This window comes from Vespula vulgaris, chromosome 2, assembly GCF_905475345.1.
Source record: "Vespula vulgaris chromosome 2, iyVesVulg1.1, whole genome shotgun sequence".
Taxonomy (NCBI): Eukaryota; Metazoa; Arthropoda; class Insecta; order Hymenoptera; family Vespidae; genus Vespula; species Vespula vulgaris.
In genome coordinates this window covers 16,129,674-16,151,998 of record NC_066587.1, presented here as the reverse complement: position 1 = coordinate 16,151,998, position 22,325 = coordinate 16,129,674, and the positions used below count along the sequence as shown (strand labels likewise).

Below are 22,325 nucleotides of genomic sequence, written 5' to 3'. Positions count from 1 at the left end.
GGAGGAGACAGTGTTAATAATACTAATCCATTTTTTTGTCTTTTGATTACAGTGAATCTCGAAGACAGTGGTGGTCAAAGAGTGGACATGTCTCATTTCGACTTATTGAAGGTCTTGGGTACGGGAGGTATGTAATCGATTTATAAAAAAAAGAAAAAGGAAAAAAAAAAAAGATTCGAAACTCTCCTTTTTTTTTCCTGGGACTTCATGTTGCGAAAGTTACGTGATTCCTTTAGAAAATACTCGATATTTGTAATCTCAATTTGTTAACAATGTTTTTTTCTTTTTTTTGTTTACCCCACCCTCTCTTTCTCTCTCTCTCTCTCTCTCTCTCTGTCTCTCGACTAACCCGTCCCTTTTTCTTAATATATCTCGAAGACAACCCCCGTCGACGAAAAAAAATGGCAAAAAAGAATAAAAAAAAGAAAAAAAAATTAGGATCGATACGATGAACGTATGTCTCTTCTATTGATCGACTTTGCAGCTTACGGTAAAGTGTTTCTGGTACGAAAAAGAATGGGAACCGATGCTGGTCGTCTTTATGCCATGAAGGTTTTGAAAAAAGCCTCGATTGTACAAAAGAAAAAAACAACGGAACATACGAAGACCGAGAGACAAGTTCTCGAAGCTGTTAGGGACAGTCCTTTTTTAGTGACGCTCCATTATGCTTTTCAAACTGACGCCAAATTACATTTAATTTTAGGTAAGTCAGAGAATCGTTGATAATACTCTTTTTCTATCTTTTTTTTTCTATTTCTTCTATTTCTTCTTCTTCTTATTCTTTTCGAAGTCGAAAAAAATATAATATTGGAATTTTCAGATTATGTTAGCGGAGGCGAATTGTTTACTCATTTATATCAACGAGAACATTTTACCGAAGACGAAGTAAGGATTTATATCGGCGAAGTAATTTTGGCTTTGGAACGTTTGCACAAGGTAAATTCTACAATGAATATTATAATTATACTTTTGATGGACAGGCAAAAAAAAGTCTATTAATAAATTATAATTACTAAGTTTTCCCGAGAAGAAACACTTGTCTAATATTAAACGTAGTATAAAATATATTGGGAAAGCAGATTTCTTAAATGTTAGATTTTAAATGTGAAAGTTGATAACGTTAAATATTTATATATGTATGTATCGTTTAATTGGGCTTATAAAATATCCATAAGTAAATATATACATAAGTAATAAGTAGATAGAAAATTTAAGTTGTACTCTTTTGCCTGATCATCAGAGAGATATGACGACGGTAATAATGATTACGACGATGACATTGATTGTCGTCAATATAGACGATTATCTCGGTTTACCAGACTCGCTATTAATTTATCGAGTTTCGAATCGTATTATAACAATAGTGGTAATAATATAGTATTTTTGGAATACTCTAATAAAATCGATAGCTCTATCGATCGACGTGTAACGTTTAGCGTATTCCTTCGTGATTATATTTGGATACTACAAATATTGATTATGTCTGAAAATAAGGTCGAGTTGTATTTTCCAAGGCAGTATTATTGATGACACATGCATTTATGATGGTTTATTCCGAGAGTTTGAAAAAAAATACGTATTATTATTCATCTCGATTTTTCTTTTTTTTTTGTTTATTTCGAATCGAATCAAAAAAGAGAAAAAAAGAATTGTAGCGTTTACAGGATATTGATAAGTGTCCAAGGTGATTTGAAAAATCAATTAATAGTTTACGAAGACTCTTCAGTCACTGATTTTTTTCTTGTTCTTCAAATTATAACATTATCTGCAAGGGTAAAATGTTTCGAAAAAGGTTTATTTATTTGTAAAATATCGTAAGAATTTTTAATACCGTATCCTGTATTTTCAATTGGCTTATTCGAATAACTCGACGATGAATGATATAATAAAACAAAAATATTCTCTTTCTTTCAGTTGGGTATCATATATAGAGACATCAAACTAGAGAATATACTACTCGATAGAGAAGGACATATAGTCCTTACAGACTTTGGATTGAGTAAAGAATTCTTACCGCATGAAAGAGATAGCAACGCACGAGCATATTCGTTTTGCGGTACTATCGAGTACATGGCACCGGAAGTGGTACGAGGGGGCTCCGCAGGCCACGATATTGTGAGTGAGGATGTTTATATTTTATTTCCTAATATGCCTTTTACGTAACACATACGTATGCCTACTAATTTACGTATCCAATAGATCAATGCTAATTTTATTACCCATCGTCGAGAATAATCCTAATCATTTCGTAATTATATCAAATAAATGAAAGAAAGAAAGAAAGAAAGAAAGAAAGAAAGAAAATAAAAAAATTAATAGAGAAATAAAAAGAGAGGAGGAAGTAAGAATAAAAGATAAATGATAACACGAAACAGATACGATGTTAATAAAAACAAGGATGTTCTAACGACCCTAATCAACAACGTCCTGACTAGTTTCTATAATTTCATTTTATATATATATATATATATATATATATATATATATATATATATACATATTTATATGTGGAATTTAATTTTTTATTTCGTGATAATTTGAAGTTTTATAATCTGAGAGGAGAAGAACAAAATTAGCCTATAAAATCTTGAAAAAAGAGTAATTAATCTTTAAGAAACTTTCGGTCTACCTAGGGACTTTTGACCCGTCCTATAGATAGAACGTTGATAAAAAGTGATACTAACGATCCTAATTAACGACTATATATATATATATATATATATAATATACATATATATAAAATATATAACATCATTTATATATATATATACATTTTTTTAATTTTTATATACATATATACATATAAATGGAGAAAAGTATTTTATTTATTGATAATAAATTGTTGGGTATTACAGGCTGTGGATTGGTGGAGTGTAGGCGTGCTAACTTACGAGCTTCTCACTGGCGCCTCTCCTTTTACGGTCGAGGGAGAGAAAAATACCCAGCAGGAGATCTCAAGGAGAATATTAAAGACCGAGCCACCGATACCCAGTCATCTTAATCCAACAGTAAGAAACTTTATCTCGCGTTTGTTGGTGAAGGATCCACGTCAAAGACTGGGTGGTGGACCACGTGACGCCAAGGAATTGAAAGAACATCCATTCTTTAAAAAAGCACCGCCACCTTTCACTTGGGATGCTTTAGAAAAACGACAAATCGCTCCGCCGTTCGTGCCACGTATCACGCACGAACTTGATACCAGTAATTTCTCGGACGAATTTACAAAAATGGTTGCCGCTGACAGTCCGGCAGTTGTACCACCTAATCACGACAAAATCTTTCGAGTAAGACAACTTTATTCTTTCTATCATTGCTTATGATTTTCTTTTTTTCTTATTTTCTTTTTCTATCTTTCTCTCTGTGTTTTCAATCTTCAGTCTTTTCTTTTCTTTTCTTTTTCTTTCTTTCTACTCTTAACTCGAGTCACTTGTCTCTAACCGGAGATTTATCTCTGACATATTTCAGTACGATATATCTACGTTCGTTCATCGTTAAAGAAAAATTTTCATGATTACTTTAACAGGGCTATTCTTACGTGGCACCATCGATATTATTCAGCGAGAACGTAGTAAGCAGAGATATCTTCTTAGAGGAAACAGAAGCTACAACCGATTCTCAAAGGCCATCAGCATCGGACGTTCTAGCAGCACGTTTCGAAGAGTCAACGTTCTTTCAAACGTATGAGCTTGATCTACGAGAGGAAGCATTAGGTGATGGAAGTTTTTCGGTATGTCGTAAATGTCGGCATAGAAAAACAGCCCAGGAATTTGCTGTGAAGATCGTTAGTAGACGCATGGATTGTGGTAGAGAAGCTAGCTTGCTACGTAGTTGCCAAGGCCATCCAAACGTTGTCAAGTTGCTCGAAGTACATCAAGATAGAGCGCATACATATCTAGTGATGGAGTTACTCTCTGGAGGTGAATTGTTAAGAAGACCAAGGCCGTTCACCGAGCAACAGGCAAGTCGTGTAATGAGGCAATTGGCGTCCGCGGTACGTTTCATGCACGCTCGTGGCGTTGTTCATCGAGATCTTAAACCAGAAAATATTGTCTTCGTTCACGAAGGCGAGGACTCGCCAGTGAAGATTGTTGATTTTGGTTTCGCTAGGATAAAACGTGGTTGCGAGCCACTTCACACGCCTTGTTTTACGCTTCCTTATGCAGCGCCGGAGGTTATCGCCAGACAGGGATACGATCAGAGTTGCGATCTATGGAGTTTAGGTGCAATTTTGTATTCCATATTATTCCGTAACACATTATTTGTCAGTGGCTCGCCAGATCTAGCTTCTCGCATAAGATCTGGCGAGATTAATTTCGACTCTAACAATTGGTGTCATATATCACCGTTAGCCAAGCAAGTGGTAAAAGGTTTATTAACGGTCGATCCGAACAAAAGACTCACCGCTATGGGCCTTGCCAATCATCCTTGGTTAATGGAGTCAACCAACATGACCGATCCAAATGTTTCGGACAATACTTCCACGTATCCTCCTACATCATCATCAGACAAACTCGAAGGTTTTCGTTTACGAGAAGTGGATGGAGCGAAGTTAGCTCAAAGACGTAAATTACACAAACGATCGACATCTAGTTCGGTATCCTCTTCGGCATCTACAACTTCCTCGACTCTTTCAGTTCCGTTGGTGCGACCATCCAGCACGAGCACCAACGTAACTACTTCTGCATCACCGGCTCAACCTATTGCTTTTGACTTTGGAGAGGAGAAAGTTAACGAATATCTGAGTTCATTGTCGTCTTCCTCCGATTCCAATTCTCCAAAAATAAATAATCATCGACATCCAGAAGGAAAGTCGAAACGACGCAAACGTGACATGACCGATGACGATCCGTATCAACAGGGATGTTCTAAAACTAAACGACACAAGAGACACAACGACCTTGACGGCGAATCATCCTATCAGAGTAATAGCAGTAGCAATAGAAATGGACCGGTTACAAGATCAAGGAAACGAAAATTAGAACAAAATGTATGCAATTCAGACAGCTCGATGGAATCTTGTGGATCCTCCTCTTATACCGACAAGAAAGACGTTAATGTTCATAGAAAACAAAAAGCTGGTAAACGGCCCAAACGCTTTACTACGATCACAGTGGAGTAATGTTTCCTATATCGTGTCTCGGCGGTAGTCTTATTCTCACTTAGTTTCCTATGCATTTTACAATAAAGTAATAGTGCGCTGCCTTTTGGGAATTACGTACAAGATATTATAAATGTTACATCATTCCTAATGCGTGAGAGACAGGTCTTTTAGACTATTGTACATATGTTTCATTTTATGCCATGTTTTTTAGAATAACCAGAGATAATATACGTTCTTGCTAAGGATTTTGTATAAAAAAGATTGAAAAGGGGGAAGGGGGATATTATCGTTGTATCTTTACGGTCAGGGTCAAATCATTTCGTTTCTATTAGATTATTAACACCATAGTTATCAGATTCCTGCTGTTTTTATTATTTCGATATAAATATTAGCAAAAAAAAAAACAATATAAAATATTTTCCTTTCTTTCTCTTTTTTTTTTGTGAATGTGTGTAATCGTTTTTTGTTTCTCTTTTTTTTTTTGTTTAATCACGTTTCGCTTGTCTGTGATCAGCGAAAAGTCAACTATCCATTATAAGTTGTTAGGATAGATACGTAGTAAATGTGCCTCAATAAAATGTCCATTTCCTATGAATGCATCGAGTGAAGAAGCATCGTCGAATGTATTGGAAGATAACATTGAGTATGTTGACAAGTTCTCCACGAGGTTAAAACAATATCGATCGAAATTATCTTATTTTCTATATAAATGTTTGTTTGTTGAATGGAAGGAAAACCTTCATCCTCGATTTAATAACTTTAAACATTCAATTTTCATACTAAAGAATAAGAGATCAATTAAATGTTAAAGGTGATTTTCTTAGAACTGTTGGGACATTGCAAAGGAAATGATGAAATAAATAATTTGTATCGAAGTATTCTCGAACAAAAGAAGTTATGATCCAATGGATCATTCATGATTAATGATATTTGTATCGCTTACATACATGTACATCTTTTTGGTACTTTATTTCTATTATCATATCTGTGTTTGTTTTCTTCTCAATTTAATATTACTTAATGAGACGTTTACAAATTAGATGAGGGGTTCATCATGAAAAGATAATCTTGTATGTTTAATCGGACACAAGAGTGAATATATTTAATTATAAATTAATACTTCGCACCATTATTCAAAGTTATGCTGGTTAATGCAAAGAGATACAATGTATTTCTTAAAAAAAAAAAAAAGGAAAAAAAAAGGAAAAAAAAGAAAGAAAAAAGAAAAAAAAAGAAAGAAAGAAAAAACAGAAAAAAAGAAGAGAACCGAGCAAAGTACTTGATTTAGCAAATTTTGCGTTTATAGATTTTGTGATTTTGGTACAAGTATGTAATTTTCCTTATTTAAAACTAATAAAAAGAAAGAGGGATTTCTTTTTTTGTTTGTATATATAGTCATGTTGGTTTACTCTATATTATATTCTTTACGCATAGTTTTCCATATATACAAGGTATTATTGAAATTGCCTTTAGATAACGACTGTTTTACCTGATGTGTGGTAATTGCTGTGAAAGATGAAGTAATAAATGGCAAAGACTGAAAAGGTTGTATACCAACTCAGGGAACAGACATGCTAACAAAAAACGTCTTGTGTTTTTGATTCGAAATAGTTACAATTGAAATTCTATGGACGTTACTACCAAAGACGACTGAAGCAACACTGCTCTATAAGACCAAAAAGAACTGTATGTAACATTGAAATGGAGTTATGTATATACACTAATTACTACCGAATTGTGTAATTTCACAATATTATAGATATTAATTATAAATATATATATATATATATATATATATATATATATATATATATATAAGAAAAAGAAAAAATTATATATTTACTATATAACATTGTATTAGAGAATAATATTAAATAAGAAGATATATATATATATATTTCTATTTAGGATTGTAAAAGTCATTAAATATTGTAAGTTTAATCGGTTATCCAGAAGTAATGTAACATGATAAATGATGCGTTACATTTATTATGTTACAATAGTGGAAGCAGATTCTCTTTTTCTAGTGATATCTAATTGTTGCGATATAAGAAATAAAATCCTTCAAGAGCATATATTATGTGTATATATATGTATACATACAAACATATGTATATATACATATATATATATCATATATATACCACATATATACAACGTTATATACAAATTCAAGCTTGTATCATACGATAAAGAGTGCTGTTCTGTTGCGATAAATACATACAAGAGACACCTACCTTTGTTACTACTGGTTGTTAAATATATCATGATACAATATTTATTTATATAATGTACTTTTCTAGCAATGTTTATTATTACCTCAGACCTAAATATTTAATTAATTTAAGAAACAAAGATTTTTATTTCCTGTATATTATGCAAAGTTGTAGTTGTTGATATTAAAAATATTCTCTATTCCGTATATACATATATACATATATATATGTGTATGTATATATAACATTTCTACCATTAACAAATGAAAAATCAACTTAACGATAAAACAAGTTGTTTCGAAAATCAAAAACCGGAATTGTACATACGCCCCTGATATCCAATCAAATCTAATCCAATTACGTCACGAACACAACAGCTAGCGCATATCATATAAGCAATCTGCGCATGCGGCCTAGAGACTATATATTCTTTTTATTTGCTACAATATAAGAATTCCGTTCTCTCATTGGCTAAACACCGAACCCCTGCCACTCCTAACCAAGAATATAAAAAAAAGAAATTTTAAGGAAAAGTATAAATAGTACGACTGCATTTAAGTATTCGATACGATAATACGTACGAATAAAGTCTTTGCGACGATTCGGTAAGTCTTTAACCTATAAAGCAGAAGTAAAACAAGTCTAACGTAAGGAAAGTGTAAAAGAGAAAAAAGAAAAAAAAAAGAATAGCGAATAAGCCGGAACGTTCCGGCATCGACCAATCAGAAACGAACTAAGGAAATATATAGAAACAAATACTGACGTGAGGTCAGCGCTAAAGAAAGAAAAATCCCCATAGGTACGGCGTTCGTTAAGTGAAGCGTTGGAAAGAGAGAGGGAGAGAGAGAGAGAGAGAGAGAGAGAGAGAGAGAGAGAGAGAGAAAGAGAGAGATGGGGAGAACAGCATTACGCGATTGGTCGAAAGAGAGATACGCGTTGTCGGATATGGAAGGGGTATTCGCGTGAGAGAGAGAGAGAGAGAGAGAGAGAGAGTCGCCTCGGTGTTGGCGTCAGCACGCAGCAAACGGTTTAATATCTGTGCGTTAACGGATACGTTCGTCGTTGTCGTCTTTCTTGTAGCGGCTGTGGTGGTGGTAGAAATTCGGCTTCGCCGTAGTAAAAGGCACTATAAAAGGTAACTTTCACGGACGCGTGCTATTGAGTAAAGTAAGTTAATGCTTCGACCGAGGTTTTTTACGAAGGATAGATAGCGAAGGGAAAAAGTATAAGTTTCTGTAATTCGTAGAGAAGTTCTTCGAATAAGGACGGAGAAAATAAGAAGAAGAAGAAGAATAAAAAGAAGAAGAAGAAGAAGAAATAAAAATGTCTACAAAAACGAGTAAGAAAACGTCTGGGACGGCGTCATCGACTAATACGAGTGGCGTTCAAACGCCACCGCCACCTCAAACGTCCACGCCTATTAGTAGTGGACAAAGACCTGGTAGTCCACTAAGTCCAACGCGTTATTCCCGTTTACAAGAAAAACAGGATTTACAAAATCTGAACAATCGTCTCGCGTGTTATATTGACAAGGTGCGGCATCTCGAAGCCGAAAATTCAAGACTCACGCGGGAAGTGCATACTACGCAGGAAACAAGTACTCGCGAAGTTTCCAATATAAAGTCTATGTATGAGCAAGAATTGTCTGATACTAGAAAGTTATTGGATGATACAGCAAAGGAACGCGCCAAACTCGAGATAGATACCAAACGTTTGTGGGATACTAGCGAGGAACTTAAAAATAAGTGAGTATATTTTATCATATTATATATATATATATATACATATACATATATATGCTTATATATGTATGTATGTATATATACTATACACACATATGTTTTCTTTCATGCATACTTTTTTCTTTTTTCTTTGTTTATCTTTTATATCTCTTAGAATAGAATAATTTTTATAGAAGTTCTTATTTTACCGGTGATAGACTGATATATCTATAAGTTTATAAGCTTTAGATCTCTCGAGATATGTGTTTGATATCGTTTAGGTCACCAGCATGGTCTGTCGATAAGAAATTTTAAATATTAATACAACGCTTATATATCAACTTATCATTCTTTTTTCTTTTTTTAGTTTTCGACTTTGAATTTTAATCGGTCACTATAAAAATCTTTCTGCGTAGATCTGAGACTTGTAAAGGATTAGATATTCGGATATCATTGTTGAATTCTCAAACATCTTTTTTTTTTCTTGGTTTCTTTTTAATCTCTTATAGACTAAAGTTACTTTCTTTAGAAAGATGTTTTATATATATTTATAGATTCGTATCTTAAATGTACTTATCAGTTAGACGTAAACTTACTTTGTTTACTTCTATACTATCGTACACAATATGGAAACAGTTCTTTCTCTTTCTTTTTTTTTCAGAGAGAGAGAGAGAATCAAATGACACGTTTTATGCAATTGAAAAATATTTGTGTATCATCGTAAATTAATGTTAATATCTTATCTAATATTTCTTACATACAAGAAATTAAAGAAGAGTTAAAAAGAAGTCAGAGAAAAGATACCATCTTGTTTATATTTCGACATCGTGTTAAAACTATATTTATATATGGATCGATAGTTCTCTCCGTTTAATTACTTTAACGATCATTGTTTTCTATGCAATTTTCTACAAACTTGTGAGCATAGAAGTAATAAAAATATTTTAATAGAATATTTTTAATACATAACATGAGACTTTGCTTGAAAAAGATGTCTCTGCAAGAAGCTAAGATTTTCCAAAATCAATATGTCCGAAAGGGTAAAATGATGTGTATACAGTTTGTGATAATAGATGTTGAAATATTATGAGAAAGCGTCCAAATACAATTGACTACATCGAGAATCGATTCCAGCTCGAAATATAATCGATATTTCGAGGTCTCGTACAAGCCGGAACGTGACGTTACTACGAGCGATTGCGTCACTCTTACTACTATACGATGATGTCAGCGCACTCACTCATTCCTGTATTCCCTGACCTAAAAACATTGACTCTCTTAACGATGGCCGAAGCGAACTATATGATACTTCTATACGATATACATATACACAACATACATGTGATATATATATATATATATGTCCTATAAAAGATAGACGACACTCCTTTTTCCGAGATATGTAGTTTATAATTTGTCCGATTAGATCGTTTATTTTAGACGATGAAAAAAAGATAGATTGATATTAACATGGCGTCTGATTTAGAATTCCGATAAAACTAATCTACCTCGAACATTTCTCTAATCGATAACATTCTTAAACGAAAACATTATTAATTATTTTTATAACTTTTAACGAGGATAACCTAAAAATTCTTTTAGTTACTAAGTCAACGCATAAGAATTCGAGTATAAATTTTTCAAGATCATCGCTAAGACGATTTTTGTTCTGTTTCTTTTTTCTTCTCTCTCTCTCTCTTTCTCTTTTTTTTTTAATCGGCTATCTCTGTTATTCATCGAGAAATGATATTTCTGGCGATGAAAGCACGAAACTCGTTTTTCGTTTAGATTTTAACTCGTCGATTCGTAGCTCGGAATTTCGTTGTAGCACGAAGCCAAACTGAATAATATCAACGAAAATGTTCAATTGCAAATGTGCATCGTTTACGCCATATTTATTTTCATCTTTACTTCGAAACGTGTATCTCTCGAAATAACGTTTGAAATGATGATTATGAGTAATGTAGTGGGAGGGAACCATCGATCGATCGATGGTTTGTTTTGTTTTGTTTTTTTTTTCCTTTGCTAAGGGCTACCTTAAAGGGAACGTCCGGTTTAAATGAATACAGGTTTTTAAAGAACGTAAAGAATGTTTCTCGAGGCACGAAGCATGACGTCATTTCTTCGTTCGATAGGATAAATCGTGACGATGACGATGATGGTGTCCTCGATCGAATATGAACAGGTTTTATCAAGAAATTCTTCGTGCCTCTTCGCCATTTTCTTTATTATGCAGTTATCTATAACGAATTCGATATTAGGTATTATAAAACTCGATTAATAAATAAAATGACGTAATACTAGAATATAGATATCATATTTGAAAGTAAATATATATATATATATATATATATATATATATATATATATATATATATGTAGTGGGTCAATCCGAAGTAAAAAAGAAGTAACCTAAAAAGTCTCGTAAAAGATTAGATTGATTTTTAAAATTATCTAAACACTTTCGGCCCACTCTCTATAAAGTACATATAAAATATAAGATAAACTCTATTAAATGTCGATTGTAGACATCGTTTGATTCGTTATCGTTTAATATATTTTTATAGGTGGCGTTTCGATGCTACGTATTCGATCGAGCGTTCGAAGCGCTATTTTTTTTCTTTTTTTTTTCGTTGTTTCTTGTTTTTTTTATTTTTGCATTCTAAACACGAGACGAGCAAAGTTCTGAAGCTAGAACCTATTAAAGTAAAGAATAAAAATGTAACGGAATATCGTGATTTTGTTTTGTTTTTGTTTTTGTTTTCGTTTCTTTCTTTCTTTCTTTTTTTTTTTTTTAATATTTATGATATACGTCAATGCCTCGCTTGGAATATGTCTTGACCAATCACATTGTATTTATTAATCGCTTCTGTCACGTGACTCCGAGTAAACCAATGAAATGAATAATAACATGTCGATATTAATATTAATATATCTTTATTAATTTGAATGAAATGTAACATTTTCATTATTTTTAATGAGATGCTATCGAACATTATGTTTATAAATACGTATACAATATAAATATATTTATATACATTAAAACAAAAAATGAATGAATAAACTTGGACGTTTTTAATTATCGATGAAATCTATTTCGGGCGGTTATGATTGGTCAAATTCATGGATTTTTTTATGAGGGTACAAATATATACGACTTTGAAACGTGACATGGAAAATAAAGATGCGAATGTTGCTTTGTCGGATTCGAAAAATTCTACAGAATTGTAGCTGACATCATAGGTCGATTCCGGCCATTGCGAGAGAGACGGTCAAAGAGAAGGTTTCCGTTGGCCTTAAGGCCATTGATCGCGGCAACGGGAAAAGCTTCAAGCCGGTTTCTTCATCGACACAAATGTCGAAGACAAGCATTTAACGATCGTTGAAAAGAACAAATTGCTGTGATTTAAATATTTTAACACAATTTTTTTTTCTACTATAAAAATGAATTCCACCGTTTATGTAAAATCTTATTATCGTATTTTTTTCTTTATTACGACTGACGTAGTAGTTAAAAAAGTTTCATGCCAGTAATCATGATGTCCTCTATAAATGAACGAATGAATTTAAGAGATGAATTTAAACAAAAGTTCTAAAACTAAATTATAAAAAGAAAATTAATCATTTAATTTTTACCCAAATGAAAAATATAAAAAAATAAATTTATATATATACATAGATATATTTGTTAAAGAATGAAAAGTTTATTTTCCCGCCTAAGAATAAAACATGGTGTCATTGATGCATGCGTGCTTAGTTTTAATCTTCGTGACGTTGCAATAAAAATGTAAACTTGCAAGTTAATTCTTATATACACACATCGTGGGTGTTGCTTTAATCGTTAGGAAAGCAAGACGTTAGGATGAAAACGGTTGGTCTTTACCCCATACTGAGAGAGAACATTGTACGTATGTATATACGTATGCATCGAACATGCATATAGATCATTGTGAATCAGTTATTATTGAGTTTACAAAAATCAAATTCGTAATAAATAATGTTTAATTATAAAATTCGAGGTCAAACGATCATACTTAAAAAAACAATTTTCAAACGTCTTTTTAATTTTGATTTGAGGTTAGGTCTTTCATTATCATTTTTTTTTCTTCGAACGATCGAAATTTTTAATTAATTTATAAAAATCGAATGAAAAGTCAATAAGAAATAAAAATAGAATTTGATCGAATTCGATTGATTAGAGTTCGTATTGAAGGTTTGTGGTACCCTTTGGTACGGGTTACGGGTCGTTAAGAGTTAGACCGAATATTAGACTGCTTGGTTCGCCATGGTAGAAAATAAAATTCTCAATGTGGGTCGTGTTCCGTGTCTGAAATAGCGCCGAACCGAGTATAGTACTCGCTCTTCGGGTTCTCTTCGGCTTCGTGGAATGTCTTTTGACCGATATGATACTGGAGTTTCTCTAACAGCGAATAATGTTTCTTTTCTCTTTTCTTTTTTTTTTGTCAATCATCATTTAGCAAATTTCTCAAAAGAATAAGAAGAACAGTTCTATTTTCTTTTCTTTCCTTTTTTTAGTCGTACTAATTCGTTAATTTATGAATTATAATTATTGCAATTAGAGAATTGTGTAGAGAATGTACTTGATGCAAGTATTCTAGAAATTATTATTATTATTTCTTTTTTGTATTTATTTATTTATTTTTCTTTTATGTTGTATATTAAACTATATTAATTTATTAATTTATAAACTATACGTTAACAGATGATTTTCTGCGATATTTTTTGAAACATGTTTTATTTTTTTCATCTCTTTTTTCTTTTTTTTTTTTGAAATTGTTTTTTTTTTCGAGACTTCAAACTCGAAATACTTAAGTAAATGGAAACGATTCAGACGCTGAGCCTCCTACGCGAGTTTCTCTCTTTGTCCCCTACCGTAGACAAGTTTATTCGTCCCCACTACTACCATTACCACTACTATACTATTATCCTCACCATCACCATGGAAAGTACTTTTTTCTTGACATTTGATAGTGATAAGCGTGGTGGAATAAAGCTAATGCATGTATGTAACTGGTTTTAAGCAATCAAACTGGTTAGCCATATTCATTTCGAATATTCTAAAGATAAGAAAAGATAAAAACATTTCGTTTCTAGTTTCACAATCTCTTTTTATCTTTTTCTAATTCTTTTTCTCTTTTTTTTTTTCTTTTTCTTTTCCTTCTCTTTATTTCTTTTCCTTTCTTTTTCTTTCTTCTTTTTTAAAGATACACATAAATAAAAATGGACGATTTCTGGAGATGACGTAGTCGCTCGATTCACTCGTCAGATGAAACTCGTTTAATCGTTTAGGATAAAAACATCTTGACCTCGTCCTGTATAGTCACGCAATATATTATTCATTGTTGCTTCTACTAGTAGCCCAAGGATTTCGAGATGTGATCGGCGAAAAAGAGTGGCCTTCGCACGATCCAAGAATTAGAAAATTCTTACTGATATATATATATATATATCTTTTTTTTTTATTTTTGATATAAAGATAGATTCGCGTATTTCAGACTCGAGTCATCAAGGTCATAAGACGTTAAAATGATTCTTGTTTTATTTTTCGATGACCAATTAAATCGTGTGTATATATTTTTTCTTTTTGTTTTATTTTATTTGATTTGATTTTATTAAATATTTGATTTGCCAATTCATAGATTTCGATTAGAGAATTATTCAGATACTCGTAAACATCTGGAAAGAAGGGACAGTACGATAATTAATTTTGCGAGTATCATCTCAGTGGTTTGTAATTTCCTGTTCTATTGTAAATGGTAGGTCAAGAAAAGAATGAATTTGCAAATATGAATGAAAATTTAAAAGAAACATCTTACATTGAAATATCAAAGTTTTTAGAAAACTAAATGGTAAATGTTTAGAATAGAAAAAAAGGAAGTATGTCAATGACGTTATCAATAATTAGATTTAATCTAAAAGGAATTTTTCTCATTGTGGTTTATAATTTCCTGTTTGTACTGTGGTTAGATCAAGAAAAGAATGAGTTTGAAAATATGAATGAAATTTTTTTAAATATTGTTTATGAAACTAAATATTCAACGATTTATGAAACTAGATGGTTGAAGTTTAAAATAGAAAGAAAGAAAAAAAGTAAGAAATATATCAATGATGTTTTTAATAATTACATATCTAATCTAAAACGATGGAAGAGAAAAATAGATAGATAGATAGGAGGTATCTCTAAGTCGAGAAGAATGGAGAAACACGATATTTCGAGTTTTCTCCCTCTACGAAGCGCTTTTATTTTAAGAATCAGCTTCCCGGTATCTAACTGGAAATTAGGGGAGTATTAGAAACGTGTCTTTTAGAATTTTCTTTGAAAATAAAACGTTAAATCCCATTGATTCTCAATCTTACAAAATCTTTGAAATAAAAATAAGAATAAACCGATGATTATAAAAGTTACTTATTATAATATCTTTTTTCGTGCCGAGATATTTTGAGACATTTGGATTTGTAAATGATATTTTTGTGTAAAATTATTTTTTTTTATATAATAATAAGGACGGAAAAGGTAAATATATTTCATTTTGAAAAAAGTAATTTCTTTATGTAATTTTATTATTTTCATAATAGCTTGTGCGACACTATATATATATTTTTTAATATCTCAAACGACTTAATACACTTTTATAATCACTGTCTCATTTATTTTATATATATATATATTAAATATATTATTAAATATATATCATTGTTTTTCTTATTCTTACTTTTTATTATTACAGATTGGAAAAGAAGACAAAGGATTTGCAAATAGCTGAAAGGAATTTGAGTTTGTGCGAGGCGAGAATCAGTGATTTGACATCTCAATTAACTCAAAGTCAAACCGAACGTAAGAAAATCACGGATAAGGATAGAGAATTGGAAAAGGAGAACGAACGTTTGAACGCGGCACTGAACGATACGCGCCATCATCTCGAGGAGGAAACGTTACAACGTATCGATCTTGAAAATCATATTCAAAGTCTTAAAGAGGATATTAGCTTTAAAGACCAGGTTTATCAGCAAGAGCTTACTGAAACGCGTACGAGGCGACAGGTTCGTTTCTATTTATATTCATTTTAAATAATCTATTTTCTCTCTTTTTTTTTTTTAAATATATATGTTTTATTTATCAAAAGAAGAAAGATATATATATCTCACGCATTTATATTTTTTGTTAGGTTGAAATCTCTGAGATCGATGGAAGATTGGCCGAACAATACGAAGCAAAATTACAACAATCGTTGCAAGAATTACGTGATCAATATGAGGCACAAATGCGTGTCAATCGTGAGGAGATTGAATTATTATATGAGAACAAGATCAAAAACTTGACTTCTCATGCTCAACGTAATAGTGATGCAGCTAGCACAGCCATCGAGGAATTGAGACAAACTCGATCTGGAATTGATACTCTTAAGCAAAGGATCAACGAGCTTGAAGCTTCTACTAATGCTTTGAACTCAAGAATCCGGTATGTATTTCCGACATGGATCTTTCTTAAGTTTATATTACGTGCGAAAATATTAATAAAAAAAATAAAAAAAAAAATATTTCTCTTCTAGGGATTTAGAAAGTTTACGAGAGAACGAACGTATCCGATATACGGAGAATATAGCCGCTTATGAGGCAGAATTAGCACGAATGAGAGATGAAATGGCTCAACAATTACAAGAATATCAAGATTTAATGGATATAAAGGTTGCTCTTGACTTGGAGATTGCTGCGTATCGTAAATTGTTAGAATCCGAGGAAGCTAGGTAAATATACTTTTAAAATGTTTCTTAATAGCAATGATAATAATAAAAAAAAAATATTTTGTAGGTGTCTATATGCGTCAGAAAAAAGCAATTAAATATTATTTCTATTTTTACAGATTGAATATAACACCATCACAAAGTGGTATTAGTTGCGTGGTACAAAGTAGCAGTAGAAGTACTCCAGCTAGACAAACGCCTCTTAGAGGAGGAAAAAGGAAGCGAACGTTATTGGAGGAAAGTGAAGAACGCAGTAGTAGTGACTATAGTATCAGTGGCACGGCAAGGGGTGATATAGAGATAACAGAAGCTGATCCTCAAGGTCGATACGTGAAACTTACTAACAAGGGTAACAAAGTAAGTTATTATTAGAATATGAATATTATTATAAAATTGTATAAAAATTTAAGATACGTTATTACGATTGTAATGTGTTATGAATATGATCAGAAAATTTGAACGATGGTTTGCGATAATAATTCAATTATTTTTCTCTCTTTCTTTATCCTTTTTTCTTTTATATCATTAGGAGATTGGACTTAGCGGCTGGCAAATTCTCCGCAAAGCTGGAACTCTAGAAACAGTTTTTAAATTTCATCGAACTGCAAAACTCGATGCAGGTGGAAGTGTAACTGTATGGTCGGCCGATATCGGTGCAACGCACGAGCCACCATCCAATATCGTTATGAAGGGTCAAAAATGGTTCATTGCTGAAAATATGACTACAATTTTGCTAAACAATGAATCAGAAGTATGATTTTTTTCTTTTCTTTCTTGTTTTACTTTTTAACGTTTTCTTTAAATATGTTTGCGTAAAATGTATTTTATAATTAATATTAAAAAAAATATCTCTGATTTCTTAAATAGGAAATGGCAACGTCTGAAAGAAAAAGACAACAATTGTCCACATCTGTATCGCGACATAGAGAAAGTTTAGGATTCCGACCTGCGGAAGATCTTTATCATCAGCAGGTATGAATTAATATCTCGAGAATATGTGATATCAGATAAGTTCATATATATATATATACACACTACATATATCTTTCTAATTTTTCTTTCATTTTTTTTTCTTACTTTTTTCATTTATTTATTTATTTATTTTTTTTTAAACTAAGTTAATCAACATTAACTTATCATTAAAACAAATTATTCACGTAGGATCAAGTAGCTCTTATCACTTTCGTATATTTTTACTGGAACGAGTGTGATGTCAAGAATCAATATTCTAATTTTTAGTAGGACAAAAATAAAAAAATAAAAAAAAAACAAAAAAAGACGAACAAAACAGTCAACAAGTAAAAAAAAAAACAGTTTGGACAAACTTTTTTTAGATCATTTGTTTGTATACAAACTAGTGACGTCCAAAAACAATAATAAAAAAGAGAGAAGAAGACAATGTGGCTATATTGACAGTAGCTTGTTAAAAACTTTTATAGATAAAGACGAAGAAGTTTCAACTATTTATTCTATCTTTAGACCGTCGAAGATTAAATATTATTTTATAGATGGTAGATTCGAAGTTTTTTGGCGATCTTAAAAATCAATTAATCATCTTTCTCGAGACTTTTTAAGCTAATTCTTTTTCAGATTGCAAAACAGTTCCTATGCTTGCTTTTACAATTTGAAAAGGAAAAAAAAAAAGAAAGAAAAAGGAGTGAAAAAAATATTAAGCTCTCAAAAAGTTTGCGATGAGAAATAATTGATTTTTAACATCACCTAAGAACTTTTGATCCGTCTATGAATTTTTGGCCCACCCTATAATATTTAATATATATATTTTACATATACATGGAAAATATTTTATTATAATAAAAGTGTTCCAAATATATTTATATCATACATACATTAAGTATATAATCGTAGAAAATATATCATGTAATTGCATATATAGTTATATTATTATCGAATTTGTTTACGAGGGTGTTGCGCATTTTACCGACACTCGCTTCTTGTTTTCATAGAGAAGATATCTCTACCCATATTAAGTGCCTGGGCACATGAACTCTGATGGGCATCTTATGTAAGTTGATTTCAACCAATCGGATGTACGATCGTTCAGCTACTTGTCAACGATATTAATATCTTCTGCACTCTCATCATACTACGATTATTTGGCTTATTACTTTGTTGGTCTTCATGCAGCACACCTATATTATGCCTTTATACTCACGCTTTTATAACTAAAACATCATATGCGTTTATGAAAATAATATGTTTGACGAGCGGAAACATTCACATTCTCATAGTTAACCACATTGTCTTTAGAAATACTTATAGTTATATAGTTATAGATTATTTATACGGGAAGCTTTTTCTCAATTCAATAATAATATATTCGATATTTATATATATAAATTACATTATCGATTATTAATTTAATAATAATACGAAATAAGTGTTTTTTTTTCTTTCTTTTTTTTTCTATACTTTATAATCGCAAATAAAGTAAATAAAGATAAAGAAAGAATATATATATATATATTTAAATAAAAAGAGATTAATGTATGCTTGTCTTTTTTTTTGTGACTAATGAAAAACGAGGAGAAACAGTTCTGTTAGGTCATTAAGTATGTTGGGCTGTGATGGCAAAGAAAACTTCAATTTTTCATTATTTTGAAAATATCTTTTAACATTGAAGTAATCTATTTTGTGTTTCAGGATGACCCACCAAGTCAAGAAAGATGTCGCCTTATGTGAACGTAATGAATTACATTTATTAAAATAAGCATCTCTCTTATGACAAATGATTTTCTTCAAATGCTTATATAAAATAACGATATTTTATGCAGCAAGCATTATCTAAATATCAATCAATTATATTATTAACACACAGACACAGACACATACAGAAAAAAAAAAATTAATAAATAAATAACAAAAGGAAGTAAGACTACGTCGTAAATAATATGCCATAGGGCTCGATAAATTTCTAAGCTGATTATAAAGTTGTTTCAGATAAACAGGATAATAATAATACGTACGAAAATGTATGTGTCCACCAGATTAAAATGAGGGACATTGTATAATATAATGTTCAACAAATCAAAGTATATTATTATTATTATTATTATATTATTATTATTATTATTATTATTATTATTATTATTATTATTATTATTATTTACTCTCTATTCATACACATATTATATATCTTTTTTCCATAACTCTTTGGTCACTGTTATCATATCACAATTCTTTATATATATATATATTTTTTTTTATTATTTTTTTTCTTTTCCCTTTTTTTTTTATAAATCCTAACTCCTAATGGAATTATTATTATTTCTTCTATGTTTCTTGAAGCTAGTCTTATGAAATGATGTTACACTTCGATGTTTTGTGCTTTTATATCTATTTCCTACTGTGTAATAATGAAAAAGTAGATTTTGCTATTTATCTTTAATTACAGTGTACAAAAATGTTTGTAATAACAATAACAACAACAACAACACGCACATACACATACACACGCGCATTTCTATGCACTATCATTCAATATATATTCGGAGTAAAAATGAAATTGTACACTGTTCGTGAAAATTACGGTTATCGTACGATAATAAAGAGTCAACTGTGTTAATAACAAGAAACGTATTTATAATGATTCCATTGAGTCGGTTTTTTTCACTTGTAAATTGGAATATTAATTTCATGTAATTGTAAGCAAATTTATATATATATATAATATCATTTATGTTAATAATAAAAATCAAAAATATTAATCGTACCTAAACGTATTCGTTATTTTTTTTTTTCTTTTTTTTTTCTTCTTTCTATTCAAATGTTTGGGATTATTAATATTATATTATATTCATAATTATCGTCATTTCGATTAAATTCAAGGAATATTAATTTTCATAAATTTTTTAATACTGACTGGTCTGGTAATTATGAAAGTGATCCAAGTCATATGAGATATTGAGATATATTTTGGTTACACACAGACTCTATTCTTAAATTTTTTAATTTACATGCAAACAATTGTCTATTTAAAAAATAAATATATTTACTTTCTCCTGTGTTTATTGTCATTATAGAAAAATAATTTTTAATTATTATAATTTAAATACATTAAAATACGTATGCATCTCAATATGAGAAATATATGATTTAGAAACACTGTCATAATTACAGGCTCATACGAATGTCAATTTGGAACTTTCAATTTTTCTCAATATCAGAAAATAATGTTTTTCTTGATTCGATACTAGTTTACATTATTTTGATCACTGTTGACTCATTAAAATCATCAATCCGACCGTTGTTGGGTAATCTGATTCTTTTTTCTTTTACTTTTTTTTTTTTTGACCACAATGTTTTTGTTGCCTTTAATTTTACAGAATATTTTGTATTAAGGAACTCTACTTTCATTACTATAAGTACAATTATTTTTAATTGTTTCATTTCTCGCGTACTTCGAGCACAATAACCAAAAGTTAGGATAAATAAATAACATTAATTACTTGGTGGTATTAGATGTGTATATATATATGTATGTATATATATATATATATATATATATATATATATATATATATATATATATATGTACGTAAGGATTTGAATGTATTTCGAAAAATGTTTGTCACTTTTTATAATCCCTCATAATTTTCTGCAGATAATTAATGCAACAATAATAAAAATCAGTATCATTGTATTATAAGCGTCGTTTAACAAGCATAATTTTATCATAACGATAAAAAAAAAAACAAACCGGAAGAAAAAAAGTGACATAGATTTTTGGAATTTCCAACACAGATCTTACGATAATGTATTTATATATAGGAAGATATGATATTTGTCCTCTGCATACAAATTTTATCCAAATAAATTTCTAACTAACTCTATGTGTATTTTTTAAAAAAGCGTACGTTTTACTTTAGACTAATTCATTTGAAATTTACACAATTAGATAAAGAGAGAAGAAAGAAAGAGGAGGATGATCGAACTGGAAGAAAAGGAAGAAAAAGAAGTGCCATCATCAAATTAAGATAATTATCTTAATTTTGAGAAGAAGAGTTAGAAGATCTATTACATAAAACGTCCTCGATTATAACATACATGGTATATAATAGGGATGTATATTGCATGTATATACATATATATATATGTATGTATATGTATATATCCTATATGATATATACACATATATGAATATATCTCTACTTGCTGGAAATATGATCTGGTAATCTACAACGCTCTCATGATATATTTCTGACACGCGGACTACACGCGAGGGTGTTTAATTCAATGTAAAATTAAAATCATTCCCCCAACACCCTCAGCATGCTCAGGAACCTTATCATCGCCCTTCCATCGTCGTTCAGTATGAGTCTCTCTCTCTCTCTCTCTCTCTGTCTATCCATCTATCTATCTTCTGAAGATACGCAGGAAATGGGGTGTTTAATGTTAGGTGGCCGAGTCTGACCCCTTGGTTCTACACGTTGTCGATAGAGAGTCCAAGAGGAGCGACAAAATGGTTCAAGAGAGTAAGGGAGAGAGAGAGAGAGACGTAGGTAAA

General features: G+C 30.8%; 2 protein-coding genes across 7 annotated transcripts in view; both read left to right on the top strand.

Moving 5' to 3' along the window:
* LOC127061885 (ribosomal protein S6 kinase alpha-5-like) overlaps window positions 1–7,395 on the top strand; it is a 58,627-nt gene extending 51,232 nt beyond the window's left edge. For 2 of the 3 annotated variants that reach the window (XM_050989351.1, XM_050989350.1), the window contains 6 exons: window positions 53–127; window positions 485–703; window positions 821–936; window positions 1,915–2,115; window positions 2,856–3,284; window positions 3,524–7,395. In XM_050989351.1, coding sequence (XP_050845308.1) covers window positions 53–127; window positions 485–703; window positions 821–936; window positions 1,915–2,115; window positions 2,856–3,284; window positions 3,524–5,119 — 2,636 coding nt within the window. In that variant the 3' untranslated portion in view covers window positions 5,120–7,395. Of the gene's footprint in view, window positions 1–52; window positions 128–378; window positions 704–820; window positions 937–1,914; window positions 2,116–2,855; window positions 3,285–3,523 lie in introns of all 3 variants that reach the window. The other variant, XM_050989352.1, reaches the window with a different exon arrangement.
* An 818-nt stretch (window positions 7,396–8,213) lies between these two features.
* LOC127061886 (lamin Dm0-like) lies at window positions 8,214–21,651 on the top strand. 4 transcript variants are annotated; one of them, XM_050989356.1, is made up of 9 exons: window positions 8,214–9,062; window positions 15,788–16,100; window positions 16,226–16,518; window positions 16,610–16,804; window positions 16,921–17,158; window positions 17,331–17,552; window positions 17,669–17,773; window positions 18,766–18,824; window positions 19,463–21,651. In XM_050989356.1, exons 1-8 carry the CDS (start codon window positions 8,641–8,643, stop codon window positions 18,787–18,789), a joined length of 1,812 nt encoding a protein of 603 aa, XP_050845313.1. In that variant the 5' UTR covers window positions 8,214–8,640; the 3' UTR covers window positions 18,790–18,824; window positions 19,463–21,651. The 4 variants fall into 4 exon arrangements, with proteins under 4 accessions (XP_050845313.1, XP_050845312.1, XP_050845310.1 ...); XM_050989355.1 differs by lacking the exon at window positions 18,766–18,824 and having other exon boundaries at window positions 8,215–8,452; window positions 8,564–9,062; XM_050989354.1 differs by lacking the exon at window positions 18,766–18,824 and having other exon boundaries at window positions 8,216–8,484; window positions 8,564–9,062.
* Window positions 21,652–22,325: the final 674 nt, after the last annotated feature.